General features: G+C 48.3%; 1 protein-coding gene across 1 annotated transcript in view; it reads left to right on the plus strand.

Annotated features, from left to right (window-relative positions):
- cntnap2b (contactin associated protein 2b) overlaps positions 1-18,076 on the plus strand; it is a 33,039-nt gene extending 14,963 nt beyond the window's left edge. Inside the window, exons 8-25 of the mRNA XM_062480706.1 lie at positions 28-286; positions 396-545; positions 1,081-1,243; positions 4,446-4,552; positions 4,668-4,787; positions 4,950-5,065; positions 5,194-5,278; positions 7,700-7,856; positions 7,959-8,086; positions 8,301-8,471; positions 10,212-10,430; positions 10,571-10,807; positions 10,976-11,206; positions 11,457-11,590; positions 12,647-12,740; positions 14,000-14,233; positions 14,902-14,976; positions 15,191-18,076. Of these exons, the coding sequence (XP_062336690.1) occupies positions 28-286; positions 396-545; positions 1,081-1,243; positions 4,446-4,552; positions 4,668-4,787; positions 4,950-5,065; positions 5,194-5,278; positions 7,700-7,856; positions 7,959-8,086; positions 8,301-8,471; positions 10,212-10,430; positions 10,571-10,807; positions 10,976-11,206; positions 11,457-11,590; positions 12,647-12,740; positions 14,000-14,233; positions 14,902-14,976; positions 15,191-15,390 (2,880 nt within the window). The 3' untranslated portion in view covers positions 15,391-18,076. The remainder of the gene's footprint in view (positions 1-27; positions 287-395; positions 546-1,080; positions 1,244-4,445; positions 4,553-4,667; positions 4,788-4,949; positions 5,066-5,193; positions 5,279-7,699; positions 7,857-7,958; positions 8,087-8,300; positions 8,472-10,211; positions 10,431-10,570; positions 10,808-10,975; positions 11,207-11,456; positions 11,591-12,646; positions 12,741-13,999; positions 14,234-14,901; positions 14,977-15,190) is intronic.
- Positions 18,077-18,206: the final 130 nt, after the last annotated feature.

The following is an 18,206-nucleotide window of genomic DNA, read 5'->3' on the forward strand; positions in this document are numbered from 1 at the left end:
CACGCTCTCCTCCCCGTTCCCCCACAGCGGAACCTGACGTTCTCCTGCTCCGAGTCGCAGAGCTTCCCCGTCTTCTTCAACAGCAGCAGCTTCCTGCGGCTGCCCGGTCAGAGTGACAGCGACATGCTGTCCGTCAGCCTGGCCTTCCGCACCTGGAACCCCAGCGGGCTGCTGGTGTACACGGCGCTGGGCGAAGGCGTGGTGGAGGTGGGCCTGACCGACGGCAAGGTCACCGTCTACATCAGCGTGGCGCAGAGGAAGAATACGCGCATCGACATCGCCTCAGGTAGGACGGGCGCACACCTCTGCTCGAGCGCTTCAGGGGGGCGGAGGTGTCATTATACGCCGTTTTGGAAACGTCCAATCTGTGTGTGTGTGTGTGTGTGTGTGTGCAGGTTCGGGCCTGAACGACGGCCAGTGGCACACTGTTCACATGATGGCCTTCGAGCACCACGCCATGCTGACCATTGACGGAAACGAGGCGTCCACAGTCCGGACATCCATTCCCATCCAGATCAGAACCGGAGGAACCTACTACTTCGGAGGTACACAAGCCCCGCCCCCCAGCCCCGCCCCCAGCCCCGCCCCACCCCCCCAGGCCCCGCCCCCCAGGGCCCTCAGGTAGACTCCGGAGGTGTGACATCACTCCTGAAACAGGTGGGTTGGGGGGTAGGGGAGGTGACACACCAGAGATGATCAGATAATGAGCCACTCAACCCCTTGTCAGAGCCTGCAGGCTCATCTCCACAGCCTGTCTGTGTGTGGTAGTGTGTTTTTACACGGTGTCGAAGGGAGACAAGCGTCTCTATTTCTGATATCCTTTCTGATTGGTTGGTGCCCAGAACCTGATCACACCCTTGAGCATACGTTTAAAACAACAGTTCCAAAATCATAATCAACGCCTGGCTTTTCACCTTGAAAACAACAGATAACCTAGTTAAAGCCTCACCCTATCCGATAGACGACAGATTCTTCACCATTCATTTTGAGCTATGAATACAACCTCATTGAAACCTATGCCCCTCCCCCATATTTACCCTGATTGATCACAAGTGACCGTGTTTCCTGTTCCATCGGCAGGATACTTCCTGCGTACCAGCACGCCGCCCTCGCGACGCTCCTTCCAGGGCTGCATGCAGCTCATCCACGTGGACGACCAACTGGCTGACCTCAGGGCCGTGGAGCAAGGCATCATGGGAACCTTCGAGAACGTCAGCCTGGACATGTGCGCCATCATAGACAGGTATCGCTAACTATAGATGATATAGTCCAAGCCATTATCGACAGGTCCTGCTGACTATAGATCTAGATATTATAGACTAGTCTCCTGCTGACTATAGATCTAGATAGTATTATAATAACTAAATCTATAGTCAGGTCTAAAGGTCTATAATAGACTAGTTCAGCTAACTATAGACCTCGCCATTATGGAGAGGGATCACGTCCTCTATGGAGATCTAACCATCATAGACAGGTACCAGAGTGAAACTTCAACATAGAACCGTCAAATCCAACATAGAAGCGATCATATCCAGGTATCACTATGACACTTCTACATAACCCTAGTCATAATTGACTATTAGGACAACACATCACCACAGCAAAGACATCAGCCACGTTGGTTTCAAAAGACGGATCAAACGGTTCGACACCGACACATGCTTTGCTCCGCACACCAATGAAGTGAGTCAGGTGGCTGAGCGGTGAGAGAATCGGGCTAGTAATCCGAAGTTCGATTCCCGGTCATTGCAAATGACGTTGTGTCCTTGGGCAAGGCACTTCACCCTACTTGCCTCGGGGGGGAATGTCCCTGTACTTACTGTAAGTCGCTCTGGATAAGAGCGTCTGCTAAATGACTAAATGTAAATGTAAGTTGAAGGAGTTACCAGCAGCTCCTCTGTGTGGCTGGGGAAGCGTTTCCCGTCGGAGTCTCCCCAACCCCAGGCCCTCCCTCCCAACACGCCGCCATGTGGACCAATCAGCTTTGAGGCTCAGCGGGGGCCCAGGCTGTGTCAGGTAGCGGGGAGCAGATCAAGTGGATGTTTCACAGCGAGATCCAGCCAGACACTCCAATCAGAGGATCACAGCTAGGGTTTAACACACCCGATCCCTGCTGTTCAACACACATACAAAACACACACGCAAACATGCACACACACACATATATATACACACACACACACACACACACACACACCAAATCCTTTTCCAAGCATAGCCAGGCTCTGACAGGAGGATGTCTTACTAAGCGCGTGTTCCCGCCGGATGCGGACGTAAACATAAGCAGAACAAACGAACACACAGTCGCAGAGGCATCAATCCAATCCCACCAACACCATGCTTAGTGAGGATGTCTCAGACAGTGTGTGCTCCTACTGGTTACTCACACTTCCGTAGGCACAAAGACAAACACACGGGCTTGAAGAATCAACACACAAATCCTTATCACGTCACACAAGATCCGAAAGTACCCATCGCCGCTAAAGGTTAGTCTAGCTAGCAGGGAGAGAGAGAGAGGGGAAGAGCAAGAGAGACATAGACAGGGAGAGAAAGTGAGTGGGAGAAAGAGAAAGCAACAGAGAGAGAAGTAGAGAGAGAGAGAGAGGTAGAGAGAGAGAGGTAGAGAGAGAGGAGCTCTTCCATTCTCATCTTTCACACTCATTAAAATCCACTCTCCCAGTGTGAGGATTTGACTCTCCAACACGACTCTGACTCACTATCTGAAACACAATCCATATCTCTCCATTCGTATTCTCCTCCTGCAATCCGGACTGAAACCCCCACATCCTACTGAATCCCCCCTGAAGTGATGAAATGGTGGGAGACCCAGTTTGAAATGCCAGACGAGAAGATGGTTTGAAGAAGCCACTACAGTTCCAATCAATATCACAGGAGTAGTAGCGATAAGTCTAAATTAAAACTCAACTCATAAATATTCAACTTTCAACTGCATTTCACTTTGCCGTTCAGCCATGTCAAATGTGGGGATTGTGCCTGGGCGCTGGGAGCTGTACCTGTGTAGCTGTACCTGTGTAGCTGTACCTGTGTAGCTGTACCTGTGTAGCTGTACCTGTGTAGCTGTACCTGTGTACAGCTGTACCTGTGTAGCTGTACCTGTGTAGCTGTACCTGTGTAGCTGTACCTGTGTAGCTGTACCTGTGTACAGCTGTACCTGTGTAGCTGTACCTGTGTAGCTGTACCTGTGTAGCTGTACCTGTGTAGCTGTACCTGTGTAGCTGTACCTGTGTACAGCTGTACCTGTGTAGCTGTACCTGTGTAGCTGTACCTGTGTAGCTGTACCTGTGTACAGCTGTACCTGTGTACAGCTGTACCTGTGTACAGCTACACAGGTACAGCTGTACCTGTGTAGCTGTACCTGTGTAGCTGTACCTGTGTACAGCTGAGTGAACAGACATGGTGATGGCCATGCCTCGTTGTGAACTCTTCCCGGGGGAGCAAGTCAGATCACTTCAAAGCAGGGAAGGGTTAACAAGGGGCTTTGATCTCACCATCAGTCTTAGCAGCAAGTCTGCACAGAGGAACCCGTCCTCACACTGCAGGTGGAGCTGATGTAGCTGAAGTGGTTTGCTGAACCGTGCCCGTGTGTTTGATAACCTCCCTGTGGTTCAAAGCTTGGCCTCGGCTCAGCAGGTTAACGCAGTCTTGAGCGGTCCAACAAGGCCCAGGTTCAGTGCTGGTGTATTCGACTAGGCAGGAGATTTGAGGGGATGGAGATTGTGACTACAAATCCCAGCATGCATCATAGTTCCGATCTGGTTGGTTCCAATCAAACCCCCAATTGAAAGTCAGTCATGTCTGTGTGGTTATTGCTGTCACTTATCATGACCTTTTCAGCTTCTGCTGTGGTATTATACAAAGGTCAAAGCTTTTCAATTATACAAGCATAGCTTTTAGTGTGATTATAAAACTGTGATATAGCAAATTAATTATTCGACACAATTTTACATTCTTATCATTTACAAACACGGACGTCTTTAAACAGATATCACAAGCGCACGTACAACATACATTAGAGAGGGAGAGAGTGGAGATGGTGGAGCCAGCGGGAAGACGGCTAAGTAGTAATACCCCCTCCTCTTGTTTCTCTCTCTACCTCTCTCTCTCTTTACATCTCTCTACCTCTCTCTCTCTTTACATCTCTCTACCTCTCTCTCTCTCTTTACATCTCTCTACCTCTCTCTCTTTTCATCGCTCTACCACTCTCTCTTTACGTCTCTACCTCTCTCTCTCTCTTTACATCTCTCTACCTCTCTCTCTCTCTTTACATCTCTCTACCTCTCTCTCTCTCTCTTTACATCTCTCTACCTCTCTCTCTCTCTTTACATCTCTCTACCTCTCTCTCTCTTTACATCTCTACTTCACTCTCTCTTTCTCTCTACCTATCTCTTTACCTCTCTCTCTCTCTACCTCTCTCTCTCCTGTAGGTGTGTTCCCAATCATTGTGAACACGGAGGCCACTGTTCCCAGACCGGGGACACCTTCAGCTGTTCCTGCAATGGAACCGGATACACTGGGGCCACCTGTCACACCTGTGAGTACACACACACACACATACAGTACACACACACGCTCGTACACACACACACTCCCACAGTGTTGTCAGTGTGGCAGTAAGGTGACGAGGCAGTGTGTGTGCGCTCCCTCAGCGGTGTACGAGCAGTCCTGCGAGGAGTACAAGCACCTCGGGAAGACTTCAGGGACGTACTGGGTGGACCCAGATGGCAGCGGCCCAATCGCCCCCTCCAAGGTCAACTGCAACATGACGGGTGAGGCGCGCCGTCGGCTCAAACTGGCGCTTAACAGCCAAGGTCTTTCATTCCAGCTGGATACTGTATGTGGGGGGAATCCTTGGACTTGTTTGTTGCTGTGTGTCACGTTGTATTCCTTTCCCCCCCCCCCCCCGTGTGTGTGTGTGTCGTGTGTTGCAGAGGACAAGGTGTGGACGACGGTGAGGAACAACCTGTCTCCTCAGACGTCCATAAGCCGGTCCGACCAAGAGGGCAAGGCCGTGCTGCTGCTCAACTACAACATGACCGCCGAACAGGTGACCTTTCACCTCCGACCCTCTGGAGACCTACGCTACACCGGATCCTTCCGGATCAGTCTGGTCACCTCCACCTTTCTCTCTGCCTGTCCGTCCATCGCTCTGTCTCTCTGTTTGGCTCCTGCTAGGTGTCAGCAATCACAGACAGTGCAGAGTACTGTGAGCAGCATGTGGCCTACGCCTGTAGGATGTCTCGCCTGCTTAACTCCCCAGGTAAGACACCCACTCCTCCTCCACCATGGGACTAGCGACATTTCTCTCCCTCCTCCACCTCCACTATTGGACTAGTACCATTTCTCTGCTTCCATGATCCTTGGATACTGGTGAGAGCGTAGCTGACGCGATGCGTGTTTGTGTGTGTGAGTTTGTATGTGCCGCCAAACGCCTGAGAGAATCTGTTTGAAAAGATCTTTAGAATCCTCTCCAGCGAAAATGACACAACATACTCACACACACACACACACACACACACACACACACACACACACACACACACACAACATATCCATACAAGAACGCATACAAATAATAAACACTGTGTGTTTTTCTTTATTGAAGTGCTGTCAGCTTGTCTAGCAGATGGTTATTAGCATGCCAGCTACTAATCTATTCGACTTGGCAAACACTGCCCTTCATTTAGAGGAAGCTACTGTAGGTTTGTCTAAGAGTGGTGGTAATCTTGTCTCCATATAGGAAACCAAGCCAGCGGCTGTTTTGTTGTTTGCCTTCTGAGTGTATGAGCTAGAGTAAAGTTGGTCCAAGTAAAGAAAAAAAAAAGCTAGATGCATATATAAATGAAATACAAGTTAACAAATTCCTTTTTGATAGCTATTAGGGATATTTCACCTGAATCCTGTGACTCTGTGGTCCACATGCATGTCTTTCCACACCCCAGAACACTGCTATCATCAGTTTGTTGTTTACACCTCATTTGTTTTGATTTATGGATCTCATCTGGAGTTGACAATCTCCAAACAATGTCTTTGTGAGCTGGCTGTGTTGTTAGTCGGAAGGAAAACCAACAACTGATGTGTGTGTTTAGAAGGGAGTGTGGCGGAGGATTTGTGGAGTGTGTGTCCGGCTCTTTGTGTCAGCTTTAATCCTCACAGTGGTGGAGAAGCTGGGCTGAGTTCAACCATGGGTTTAATTGCTGTTTTTTTGTGGACACCGACAGCGTTTAAGCTTCTAAGCACTGGGACCATTTTGTCTGTCTGACCACATGGCTGTTTTTCGGTGTCCATTTACACACGCACCTATCCAGTTATGACAGGTCTAAGATGGGGAGGCCAGTGATTGGTTTAGGACTCTGAGCTTTTGTCTCTTCTGATTGGCTGTCTGTCTCGCTGGTCCCACAGGCAGATCCTCATCCTCCGCTGAGGAGCTGCCCTCTGCGGCTGCTCTGACCTGCACTGGAGAGAGTGTGTGTGTGTGTGTGTGTGTCTGTGTGTGTGTGTGTGTGAGAGAGAGAGAGAGAGTGTTTGAAAGACAATAAGTGTGTGTGAAAGAGAGAGTGAGTGTATGTGTTACAGAGTGTATGTTACAGAGTGTGTGTGTGTGTGTGTGTGTGTGTGGGGGGGGGTTGCCCTTCAGGCCATGATCCAGCACCTTCTCCCTCTCATTACCATAGTTGCACTGAATAATGAATGAGTGCGAGGCAGCAAGGAGAGAGAACAGCGCTGGTTCTCCCTGCGTGTGTAGACCCTGTGGAACCCACTTGGAACACAGGTACCGCTGGAGAACAGCTTGTAGGCACTCTGCCTTTGTTCTCCATCCCCAGGCCCCGCTGGCCCGGTGGTCAGAACTGAAATCAAACACCCACACACAGAGACACACACAGACACACACTCACACACAGTCGAATCCATTGTTCCATATTTCCCCTGCTGATGTAAACACTGCATAACTGTTTCAATCCACCTGTGACCAGATAAAAGATTCAATAATGTACTATTGGAGCAATTAATGTTCAAAGACACCGTTGGGCCTGTGGCGCCAGAAGCTGATAACGCCGAGGTTCTCTCCAGTGAAATCCACTTTTCTCAGTTTCTCATACATTTGTGTAAAACATTTTTGCAGACCATTATTTGAGATGTAATTACAATTCCGACTGAGACAAACAAAAGCTCATTTAAACTTTTTAGAGGATTATTATTTCACAGAGTACATTTGCTCTGCTGTTTTATTTATGTATTGTTCCATAATACAAAGAGCCTAAGCTGATGGAACCGCTGAGGAACGGAAATATTTCCTTTCTCTCTCTGTCTCTCTCTCTCTGTCTCTCTCTCTCTCTCTCTCTCTCTCTCTCTCTCTCTCTCTCTCTCTCTCTCTCTCTCTCTCTCTCTCTGTCTCTCTCTCTCTCTCTCTGTCTCTCTCTCTCTTTGTCTCTCTCTGTCTCTCTCTCTCTCTCTCTCTCTCTTTGTCTCTCTCTTCCTTTATCTGTCTCATTCTGTCTGTCTCTTTTTCTGTCTCTCTCCTGTCTGAGTATCGTGTCTCTCTCCATCACCCTCTAACCCCTATCTCTCTCTCTCTCCATCTTCCTCTAACCCCTATCTCTCTCTCTCTCCATCTTCCTCTAACCCCTATCTCTCTCTCTCTCCATCTCCCTCTAACCCCTATCTCTCTCTCTCTTTGCAGACGGAGCTCCGTTCACTTGGTGGGTGGGGCGAGCGAACCAGGTGCACTCTTACTGGGGGGGTTCAGGACCAGGGATCCAGAAGTGTGCGTGTGGGATCGAGCGGAACTGCAGCGACCCCAAACACTACTGCAACTGTGATGCCGACCAGAGGCAGTGGTGAGGCGCCAGACACTCACAGTCACAGACAGGTTACAGATACACATGGCACAGGGATGATGACTCAGGGGTGTGTGTGTGTGTGCGTGTGTGTGTGTGCAGGAGAGAGGACTCGGGCCTGCTGGTGTATAAGGACCACCTGCCAGTCAGCCAGGTGGTGGTAGGGGACACGAGCCGGTCTGGCTCCGAAGCTAAACTCACCGTCGGGCCCCTTCGTTGTCAGGGAGACCGTGAGTTTGTGACCCCCAACCTTCCCAACCCCCCCCCCCCCCCCAACCTCAACAACCCCTCCCCCAACCCCTTACCCCTCCCAGCAAAGTCAGGGCCACGAGGCCTGTTGAAATGTAAAGCTCATGTCATGATTAGGATCTGTGTGTTCGGTTAACTTCCATGCTTCTCCTATGTGTGACCATCTATCTCATGCCAGTGTTGTTGTCGTGGCAGGTAACTATTGGAACGCAGCTTCGTTCAACACACCGGCCTCCTACATGCACTTCCCAACCTTCCAGGGAGAGACCAGCGCTGATATCTCCTTCTACTTCAAGACCTCCTCCACCTACGGAGTCTTCCTGGAGAACCTAGGCAACAGTGACTTCATACGCATAGAACTGAAAGGTGTGTGTGTGTGATTGTGTGTGTGTGATTGTGTGTGTGATTGTGTGTGTTTCTGCTTTTATATGCCTTGTGTATGTGTCACTGGGTATTTCCAAGTGACACATACTCACATACTCACACTGACGATGGCTGAAGGCCGAAACGCGTCTGTGAATAAACTGGTCAAAATAAGCAATGAGACAAGCTTGAGAGTGCGGTTTTCTACTTTAAGTTAATAGTCTTTTTCACTCGCACCCTAAATCGCCTTTATTTTGGAAGTAGAGTGCGCCTATCCTTACAAATCACTGGGTATTTCATCATTGATCCAATCAATTCAGGCCCTTAATCCTGTCATCTTAAATTCAATTCGCTCTTAAAAGCTCCGCTCAGAACTGACCAGACGACGTGTATCAATCTAAAGTTCACAGGGACAGAGAGGGTCCTGTTAGCAGCCAGTGTGGTTAGATTGACTTGGGCTCTGCTGACATTTGCGTCTGATTTGCGTGGTGGCAGGGGCTGCTGGATGCCTCTGCAGGGACACAAGCTTCAGTTAGCCTCCGCCGCCGCCACCGCCGTTTCCAGCGTGTTCCGCTGCCTCGTTCCTCCGCCTCTGTTACCTTTTCGTTTCTTGGCCGGTTTGAGATGTAGCTAGTGCCCTCTGGTGGATAAAACATCAAGACGAAACAGTAACCTGGCAACACTACAGAGCCCGGCAACATGCTTTTGGTGACAGTGTTGTTAAAGTTACTATTTTTTTTATTTGTTAAGGATGTTTTGTGAAGTAGCTTGCCCTTTGCAGGAGGAAGTGGGTTCACCCCTCTCTTCTTCTGGGCTTTGCATTTCAGTCACATCTTCACTGTAAAGAGCAGTCCTCTGGAGTGCACATTAAGATTCTGTCCTCGGAGCATCACTTGGCATTTTCACTTGTTTTGATGAGTGTTGGCAAGTCCCCAAGTTCCACTGGGACCAGCTTTTCTGTCAGTCCTGTCTGTCTGCTGTGCATCTGGGCCGAGCAGGTGTGTGTGTGTGTGTCTGTGTGTGTGTGTGTGTCTGTGTGTGTGTCTGTGTGGGCGTACGTACGTGTATGCATTCGTGTGTGTGCGCATGCATGTTATTGACAGCAGCCAACCCGCTGAAACGCTACATGCTCTGAATAGAGAGAAAGCCAGCCCCACAACATTCCACGAGAGATGATAGATACGCCGTCAGGGAAATCATATCAGAGAAGGCGCAGAGGGAATGAAAGGTGAGGTAGGATGGAGAGCTCTAGTAACAAGAAAACAGCTCAATCACTGACGGTGAGATCTCATTATGTTAGACTGGAGGCTGCTGCCAAGACCCAGGGCTGAGGGGCGTGGAGGGGCCCAGGGTGATTACCCATTACCCATCAGGGAACACCGTTTGACTGATTCTTGACAGGTTTTTTGCGTGTCGACAGGACTGAACTTGTGTGTGAACATGTGGTGGTGTGCGTGTGGTGTGTGTGTGTGTGTGTGTGTGTAAAATGAAGCTAAGGATAATGATGATAGACGTGTGTGAACAGGGGAGCGATCTGGTTAGGTGGGGTTAGAGGCGTGAGACTATCACTCTCTCGCCTCTCTGCTAGGCTTATGTTCGCCGTTCTATGTCCCCAAAAGGTGTGAAAAACATCAATTAACTGTGAATACAAAAGCAGTCTCGTTCTCTTGACGCCGGGCAACTCGTATTCCAACCATTTCCTCCCTGGGGTGTGTTCCATTCCATCCCCCTCTCATCCCCCAGGGTCCTCCGTCATCTCCTTCTCCTTCGACGTGGGGAACGGGCCGGTGGAGCTGAGCGTGCGCTCGCCCGCGGCGCTCAACGACGACCAGTGGCACCGCGTGGTCGCCGAGCGCAACGTGAAGGAGGCGGCGCTGCAGCTGGACGGGCAGCACAGGGACGTCCGGTCCGCCCCCACCCAGGGCCACACCCGCCTGGAGCTGTACAGCCAGCTCTACGTCGGTAAGGCCCCCGATGCCAGACGACAGACAGACACTGTATTCATTGAGAAGAAAACAACATTTCCGGTTGTGCATTTCCGGTTTCGGAGACGGGTACGGGAGGCTAACTATCGACCGCTCGCGTCGACCGTTGTGTTCCAGGTGCTTCCGGCGGCCAGAGAGGCTTCCTGGGTTGCATCAGGGCTCTGAAGATGAACGGGGTGACCCTTGACCTTGAAGAGAGGGCCAAGGTCACACCGGGGGTCAATCCTGGCTGCCAGGGTCACTGCACCAGCTACGGGATGCACTGTCGCAACGGGGGCAAGTGTCTGGAGAAGTACAACGGCTACTCCTGTGACTGCACGCTGACTGCCTACGACGGACCCTTCTGCACTGAGGGTGAGTCAGGGACATCCTGGTTATCCAAGTGAAGCACCTGTCTGGTAAACAACTGATCACTGCAGCTGTTATCTCAATTAGCCTGAAGTAACTACAAAAGTATTCAGCTCAGATAAGAGTTATAAGTTATCGACGAGATGGTAATGTGTGTGTGTGTGTGTGAGACAGATGTGGGGGGCTACTTCGAGACAGGAACCCTAGTGCGGTACGACTTCCTGCCGGAGGCGCAATTTCCTGTGGCTCGGGAGATGAAGAGCCTATCAGGGAACCTTCCCACAGAAGCCAACCTGACTCATGAAGAGCTGGTGTTCAGCTTCAGCACCTCCAACACCCCCAGCATCCTGGTCTACATCAGCTCCCGGACACAGGACTACCTGGCCGTGGTGCTGCGACATAACGGTAACCTTTAACCCTTGACCTCCAGCCCCTGACCCCTAATCCTCCAAAACATAACCCCTAGCTTACTGGTCAGCGCCCAGACGCAGGACTACCCTAGCGGTGGATCTATCACACAACAGCAACCTTTAAGACTATGACCCCTGACCTCTAACCCACTCCTGGGTTATCCACCAGGTAGATTTAGTCATGTCGAGGGCTGCTCACCTGAGCCCCTATAGAGGATGCTGTGTGATGCGTTGATGTCTCCCAGGTACACTGCAGATACGCTACAGCCTGGGAGGTCTGAAGGAGGCCTTCGTCATCGACCTGGACCAGCGCAACATGGCCAACGGGCAGCCTCACCACGTGAACCTCTCCAGGGAGCTGAGGAACATACGGCTGCAGGTACAACACTGTCCACAACACGTCACAACACTAGGGGTCCAGCATTCTCCACAACACATTACGGCACTAGGGGGTCCAGCATTCTCCACAACACCAAACACCGACACGTCACAACACTAGGGGTCCAGCATTCTCCACAACACGTCACAACACTAGGGGTCCAGCATTCTCCACAACACCAAACACCAACACATCACAACATTTAGTCATTTAGCAGACGCTTTTATCCAGAGCGACTTACAGTAAATACAGGGACATTCTCCCCAAGGCAAGTAGGGTGAAGTGCCTTGCCCAAGGACACAACGTCATTTGGCACGGCCGGGAATCGACCTGGCAACTTTCAGATTACTAGTCCGATTCCCTAACCGCTCAGCCACCTGACTCCCCAGCAACAACACTAGGGGTTCATCATTCTCCACAACACCAAACACCAACACATCACAACATTAGGGGTCCAGCATTCTCCACAACACCAAAACAACACTACAGGTACAACTTCTGCTTTTATTGCATCTTTGTGCATTTTTTATTTATTTAACCATTTGTACTCAAACCTGCTGTTTTACCCCTAATTATTCCTCCTCAGAATAAGATCCAAGTTTTAACTTAACATATACACCAACACATCACTGCGGTACAGCTCTGTCTGGGTTCCTATAGATGCCATATCAAACTCTTCCTGGGACGGGGTTTGGAGCCCACCCCCTGGTGTGAGCAGTACTGGAGAGCCTGAATAAGTTCCAGGCCTCATTAGAGCTTTTCTACTGCAGCAGCGCAGTGACACACAGAGGAGGCAGGAATGCTCACGTAAACACGTATTTCAGAGGATATATAATTGGCTTGTGTATCATTGTACCACAGCACGGCCTAGGATACGGGAGAGCATGCCATTAGTCAGCACAATCACTTGAGCAGCCACTGGAACCAAAGATGCACTTCTCAGTGTCGCCACTGGAGGGCGGTGCGCTCCTGTGTTTGCCGCAGGGGGGCTTCTGGAAAAAAGGGAGTCTTATTCTCTCGTTGTCATGATAACCTGTGTTCTGTGTTGATCCTCAGTTGGACCACTACCCTGCTGTCTCATACACCCTTCCGGAATCTTCCGACGCTCAGTTCAACCTGGTCAAGACCATCTTCCTGGGCAAAGTGTTTGGTGAGGCAGACCCCTTCCAACTGTTTTCTCTGTGTTGGTTCCAGTCCAGGGGAATGTGTTTTTCTAATTAATGTTCAGTCGAGACAAAGGGGATTGTTTTAGAGGGTGTTGGTGAGAGTGAGGCACTGGCTCCGAACAGAATCGGCCCATTGTGTTGGCCTTATGACTCCCCAGGGTGCTTTTGCTGCACTCTGGGAATAAATTATCAAACCGATATGTGACATCATGCCTAGGAGGCTTGAAGAGGCTGGGCCGCGTCCCAATACTGCCCGCTTACCCCCTTCTCTCTCCTGCATGATCGTGAGGATAGGACGGTAAGAAACAGCACGAGCCCCGCCCACTCCTTTAACTCCTCAGTGGACAGAGAAGGAAAGGAGACAGGGAAGTGAGGCGTTCTATGAAAGCAGACACGGCCTGCAGTCTGTTCCAGATCCTGGAGTTTTGTCCAGGGTTTTCTCAGAGCTCTGCCCTGCTTTGCCAGAGGAGGGAATTACCTTGCTTGCTGGACTGTGACAGTGGTGTCTGTGCTTTCCTAATGCTGTAGAGAGAGACAGAAAGAGAGTCGTGGAGGATGGTGTACTAATGCAGACAGAGACCGTGGCATTATAACAGACACGGACAGGGAGACAGACAGGGAGACAGACAGACAGACAGACAGACAGAGCGAGAGAGGGAGAGCGAGAGAGCGAGAGAGAGAGAGAGAGAGAGAGAGAGAGAGAGAGAGAGAGAGAGAGAGAGAGAGAGAGAGAGAGAGAGAGAGAGACAGACAGACAGACGGACAGTCAGACGGGGAGAGACAGACAGGGAGAGACAGACAGAGGACGGTCAGTTGGACAGTACCAGAAGGACCTGTTCAGTTGTGGTTAGATCTTTCTGAAACGATACTGCGTTCAAGAAGATCTTCTCATCCGCCCAGACAGGTAACGCTCTGCTCTGATCTGCTGTTGTTTGTTTGTTTGTTTGCTGTTGTGCCTCGTCACTCAGAAGTGATGTGGGACTATTTTAGTGTGTGCACACTTCGAAACAAAAGATTGGCTTTATGATTAGTATGGTTGTGGAGTAATCAAAACACAATCTGAGTGTTAGATTACTATCTAGGTGTGTTTTTTTCAAATTATAACATTTTCGCGTCGAACGCACAGCAGAATTGATCAATTCCAGTTAAAACAACGACAAAGAGATTCTCAGTCACACAGACGCTTTAGACATGAAGTACGTCATCGCTGAGTCTGCCTGTCTTTTCCCACGGCCTGCCACAGAGACTGGCCAGATCGACCCCATCCTGATCGAGAGGTACAACACGCCGGGCTTCGTGGGCTGCCTGTCCAGGGTCCAGTTCAACAACATCGCCCCCCTCAAGGCTGCGCTGCGGTCCGGCACCATCGTCGCCCCGGTAACGACCCAGGGCATTCTGGTCCAGTCCAACTGCGGTGCCTCGCCCCTCACCATCTCCCCCATGGCCTCTGCCAACGACCCTTGGCACCTGGACTCGGGTAGGGATTGATGTTTTTGAATCTCTGTTCTGGTCAATTCATCCTAGTCCGTGGCCTTTCCTGTCTCTTTTCTGACTAAATATAGCTTTAATATACGAGGAAGTTGGGTTTTCATATGTGACAGAAATAGAGGCTGAATAACTGGTTGCTTATTACCAAGGGTTTCCACTGAAGCTGTTGTGAGTCAGTGCTCAGTTTGGTGGAAGAGATCTTGGATCATGTGACCTGCATGTAATTCATCTCCACGGTGACAGATCATGGTGTGATCATCCCTCTGTGAGGGGCATCTGTGATCCCTGGCCCACTGTGTGTGTGTGTGATCATGTGTGTGTCTGGGCCCATTGCCACAATGCTTTCTACAGAGTCCCGTCACATGTAACGTTGTAGATTAGAGTACCCACAGAAAGAGCAGCTGAAAAGAGCAGCCTTTCTCTCTGGGCTCCCAGACCTCCACCTCCTCCCACCTCCACCTCCTCCCTACACACAGTGCACAGACTGGTGGCTAAATATACCAGCCTCCCGTGTGGGCTGGCAGCATTACTCAGATACTAGCAGCATTCTTTCTTTGCAAAGCGCCCTCTTTGACGTTTCCCCCAGACGTGTGGGAAGACAAGTGTGTTGCTGAGGTGTGTGTTTCAGGCTGTGTCTGTGTGTCTCTGTGGTCCTAGCTGGTGCTCTGTTCCCATTCAACGAGGAGAGGGTCAGTCGGGATGGAGTAGACCGGAATTCTGCCATCATTGGAGGTGAGCACCTCCGTCAGTAGCAGGGGTATAAATACTACTGTCAAGTTTCCTCCACAGCCCGGTGCACAAGCATCAGTGTTGAGCTGTCATTTTTTTTTTTTTTTTTTGTATTACCCAACATACAATATTTGATGACAGTGATGATATTATATCCTTCCAAGTTATCCACGTGACTGATGTCTGTTGTCTGAACCCCCCCCCCCCTGTCACCTAGGAATCATCGCCGTGGTGATCTTTAGCATCCTGTGCACCCTGGTGTTCCTGATTCGCCACATGTTCCGTCACAAGGGCTCCTATCACACCAACGAGGCCAAAGGGGCGGAGTCGGCAGACTGCGCCGACGCGGCCATCATCGTCAATGACCCCGCCTTCACAGAAACCATTGACGAGAACAAGAAGGAGTGGTTCATCTAAAGACTACATTTCCCATGTTCCTGTTGGGCAGAGTGGCGCCTGTGGCCCATAGTTGTGTGCGGGTGAAGCTCTGGAGATGGATTATGGGAATGTGAGTCCAGGGTGCCATAGGGAGGAGTCCCCTCTACGACTACAGTGGATGTGTGTGCTACCTAGGCTTGTCTTTATTGTATTTCAGTTCGATTGAGGAGACGTAGGTATATCCACGTTATCAGTATTTCACATTCAGAACTATGTACTTTCGCAAAAAGCATCCGTTGGACTGAGAATCGAAACAAACAATTGTTACACTTTTATTTTTGCATCGATTATGGTTGATAATAAGCTTTGATTGTACAGACTTTATGCCTGCATTTATAAGGTCGAGCACATACTGTACACAAACGTCTTAATATATTTTGCTGCCAAAACAGTATGTCTCTTAATTTCTTGAAACACTCAAGAAAGAGTTACCCTCCCCATGTATAGAACTAACGTTTATGTCCTTGACATTGACATTTGATTGTAATGTATTGTATTGTATTTATCTATTTATTTGATTGCACTGCAGTCACCATTGTGTGTAGACTTCAACGGCATGATAGCAAATGAGTATGGCATATTTTCACGAGACCATTTCAATCCGCACTCTATATTTCAATTACTCTAACTCACGCATGTGTCTTTTAACTTGAAGGTTGTTTTTTGTTATTTTTGTGCCAAAGCATTCAGTGTGCTTTAAAGTATCTATTATCCTCCATTTTGATGGTTGATCTCAAACAGATTTTATGTAGGATCTGACGTGATACGTTTCCTGTGAGCATAGCACTCTTCATATGAAATGAACCTGACGTTCAGTTTTAGACAACACTTACGATATGTCTGAGTCTGACTACACAACCCTATGACATCTGAGGGGGCGGCTTTGAGATCGTAATGCGGGAAGCATTTAATTTGTAGACATGACAATATCTGGCTCAATCCAATGTGCCTTCAGGATTCAGTCACTTCAAGCCTTTGATTAAGAATTGTTTTTTAAATAATCACAATATCTTATTCAACGGTATTTCCTCCATGTTTGAGACAATCGTCACCTCAAGATTACTTAACTATCCATTGACAAATTGTGTATCAACAAAGATTATATGTTTTGTAGATAGGCCGCAGCTCTAAGTCTTCTACTGAAGCCTATCCATAAATTCTTGTTTACTTAATTTAGTACCAAAACAGACACTTTTATTGATTGACAGTGTGCTCCATGGTTTAGTATATGACATGGCTTGAGTTCAGCTGTTTCCATGTCATTCTGGTTCAGAGGGCCGTGATACTCCACAGCCACACTACACATGATCCACTCATCTCCCTGTTGCCTAATAGATATGCCTTTCGTAATTATCAATGTGTACATCTTTTGGGGTATATTTGTCAATACTTATTTTTGTTTATTTTGTATTGTAAAAATGTATACAGGATGACTCAAGTGTTCAGATGTGGTCGGGGTGTTATAGTAACAAACAGATAACACAGCAGCTTCTGAATTTGGATTAGTTTCCTGACTGATTGTAAAATGAATTGACTGAAGACAAAATCAGGGGCAGGGCACTACCTTCACAAACCATGAACTCCTTATGAAAAAGCTTCAAACAGGAAATTCCATAATCACACAGTCGTCTGTGTGCATCAGAAGAGTGGAAATGTTGAAACCTCTTCAAATACTTTTCAAGTACTATTTGACCAAAGTCAAATGTAATACTATTCATCAGTCCTTGCCCACTGAAAGCAACATTTAGAGGAAGGTGCTGGTAACAGGTTCTAACTTGTTTGCATACTGTTTTACTTCTATAACATGTACTGTATTCATTGCCAATCAATGTAATTAAAAGCACTGTCAGTGGCTTCACTAGAACATGGTTTATTGTTGTGAGAGAGTAGCAAATCCCCTGATAGTAACTCTGTTGCTAGTTGTGCTAATTTGATTTTGGTAGTCACATACAGTACTGTGTTTTCCCTTGATATGAAATGCAAGAAAAGCCCATTTGAATCTCAAAGGCAATACCTTTATATTTTATCACACAGTTTTCATTTTAAGGAAAAATAGCAGTCATAGGAGAGCAAGTTTACTGCAGAACAATGATTTATTACAAAGCATGAGTACATACTGCACTTAAAGCTATCACACCCTGCACAGCACACTGTAGTATAATATAGCATAATATAATATCATGTATCACAATGTAACATACAATTAAGGAGAAAACATGTTTGATTACTGATGGATTATCTGTGTATGTCTGATAGTTATCAATCTTTACCAAGGAATGGTTGGCATCAGAGTTTACAGCACACTGCTTGACCACCATTCACGTCCCCATTTACAGCATGAAATGTAAACGAAACAACCAACACCATGTTGCAGTACATGAATCTATTTTACATTAATTCTTTTGACATATTTTGTAAATTTCTTACTTGAAGGATTGTCTACAAAAATCCTTTTTATCAGATGTTTCAATTATATTCATTGCATTTCGAAATCTGTGTAAAGAACATATCTAGTTGAAAGTGTCTTTTGAAGAGGCTGAAAATCATGTTTCCAAACTTAAATCATTTAAATACATATTGTGTTATTTTAGTTAAATATGTCAGACCTGGGTCTGCGTATGTAATGTGATTTTGTCTTAATATAAAACATTAAAGAACCATTGCCCTACAACGCGTACAGCTAGTTCATCTATAGTCCTTCCTCATACAGCAGAGCAGCATAAAAAGTTATTATGAATCGTTTTCGTGTATCCGGAATAATGTCCCTCGTCTTGGTTTCCATCGGACATTTATTT

Source organism: Osmerus eperlanus, chromosome 16 (genome assembly GCF_963692335.1).
Source record: "Osmerus eperlanus chromosome 16, fOsmEpe2.1, whole genome shotgun sequence".
In the NCBI taxonomy this organism is placed as follows: domain Eukaryota; kingdom Metazoa; phylum Chordata; class Actinopteri; order Osmeriformes; family Osmeridae; genus Osmerus; species Osmerus eperlanus.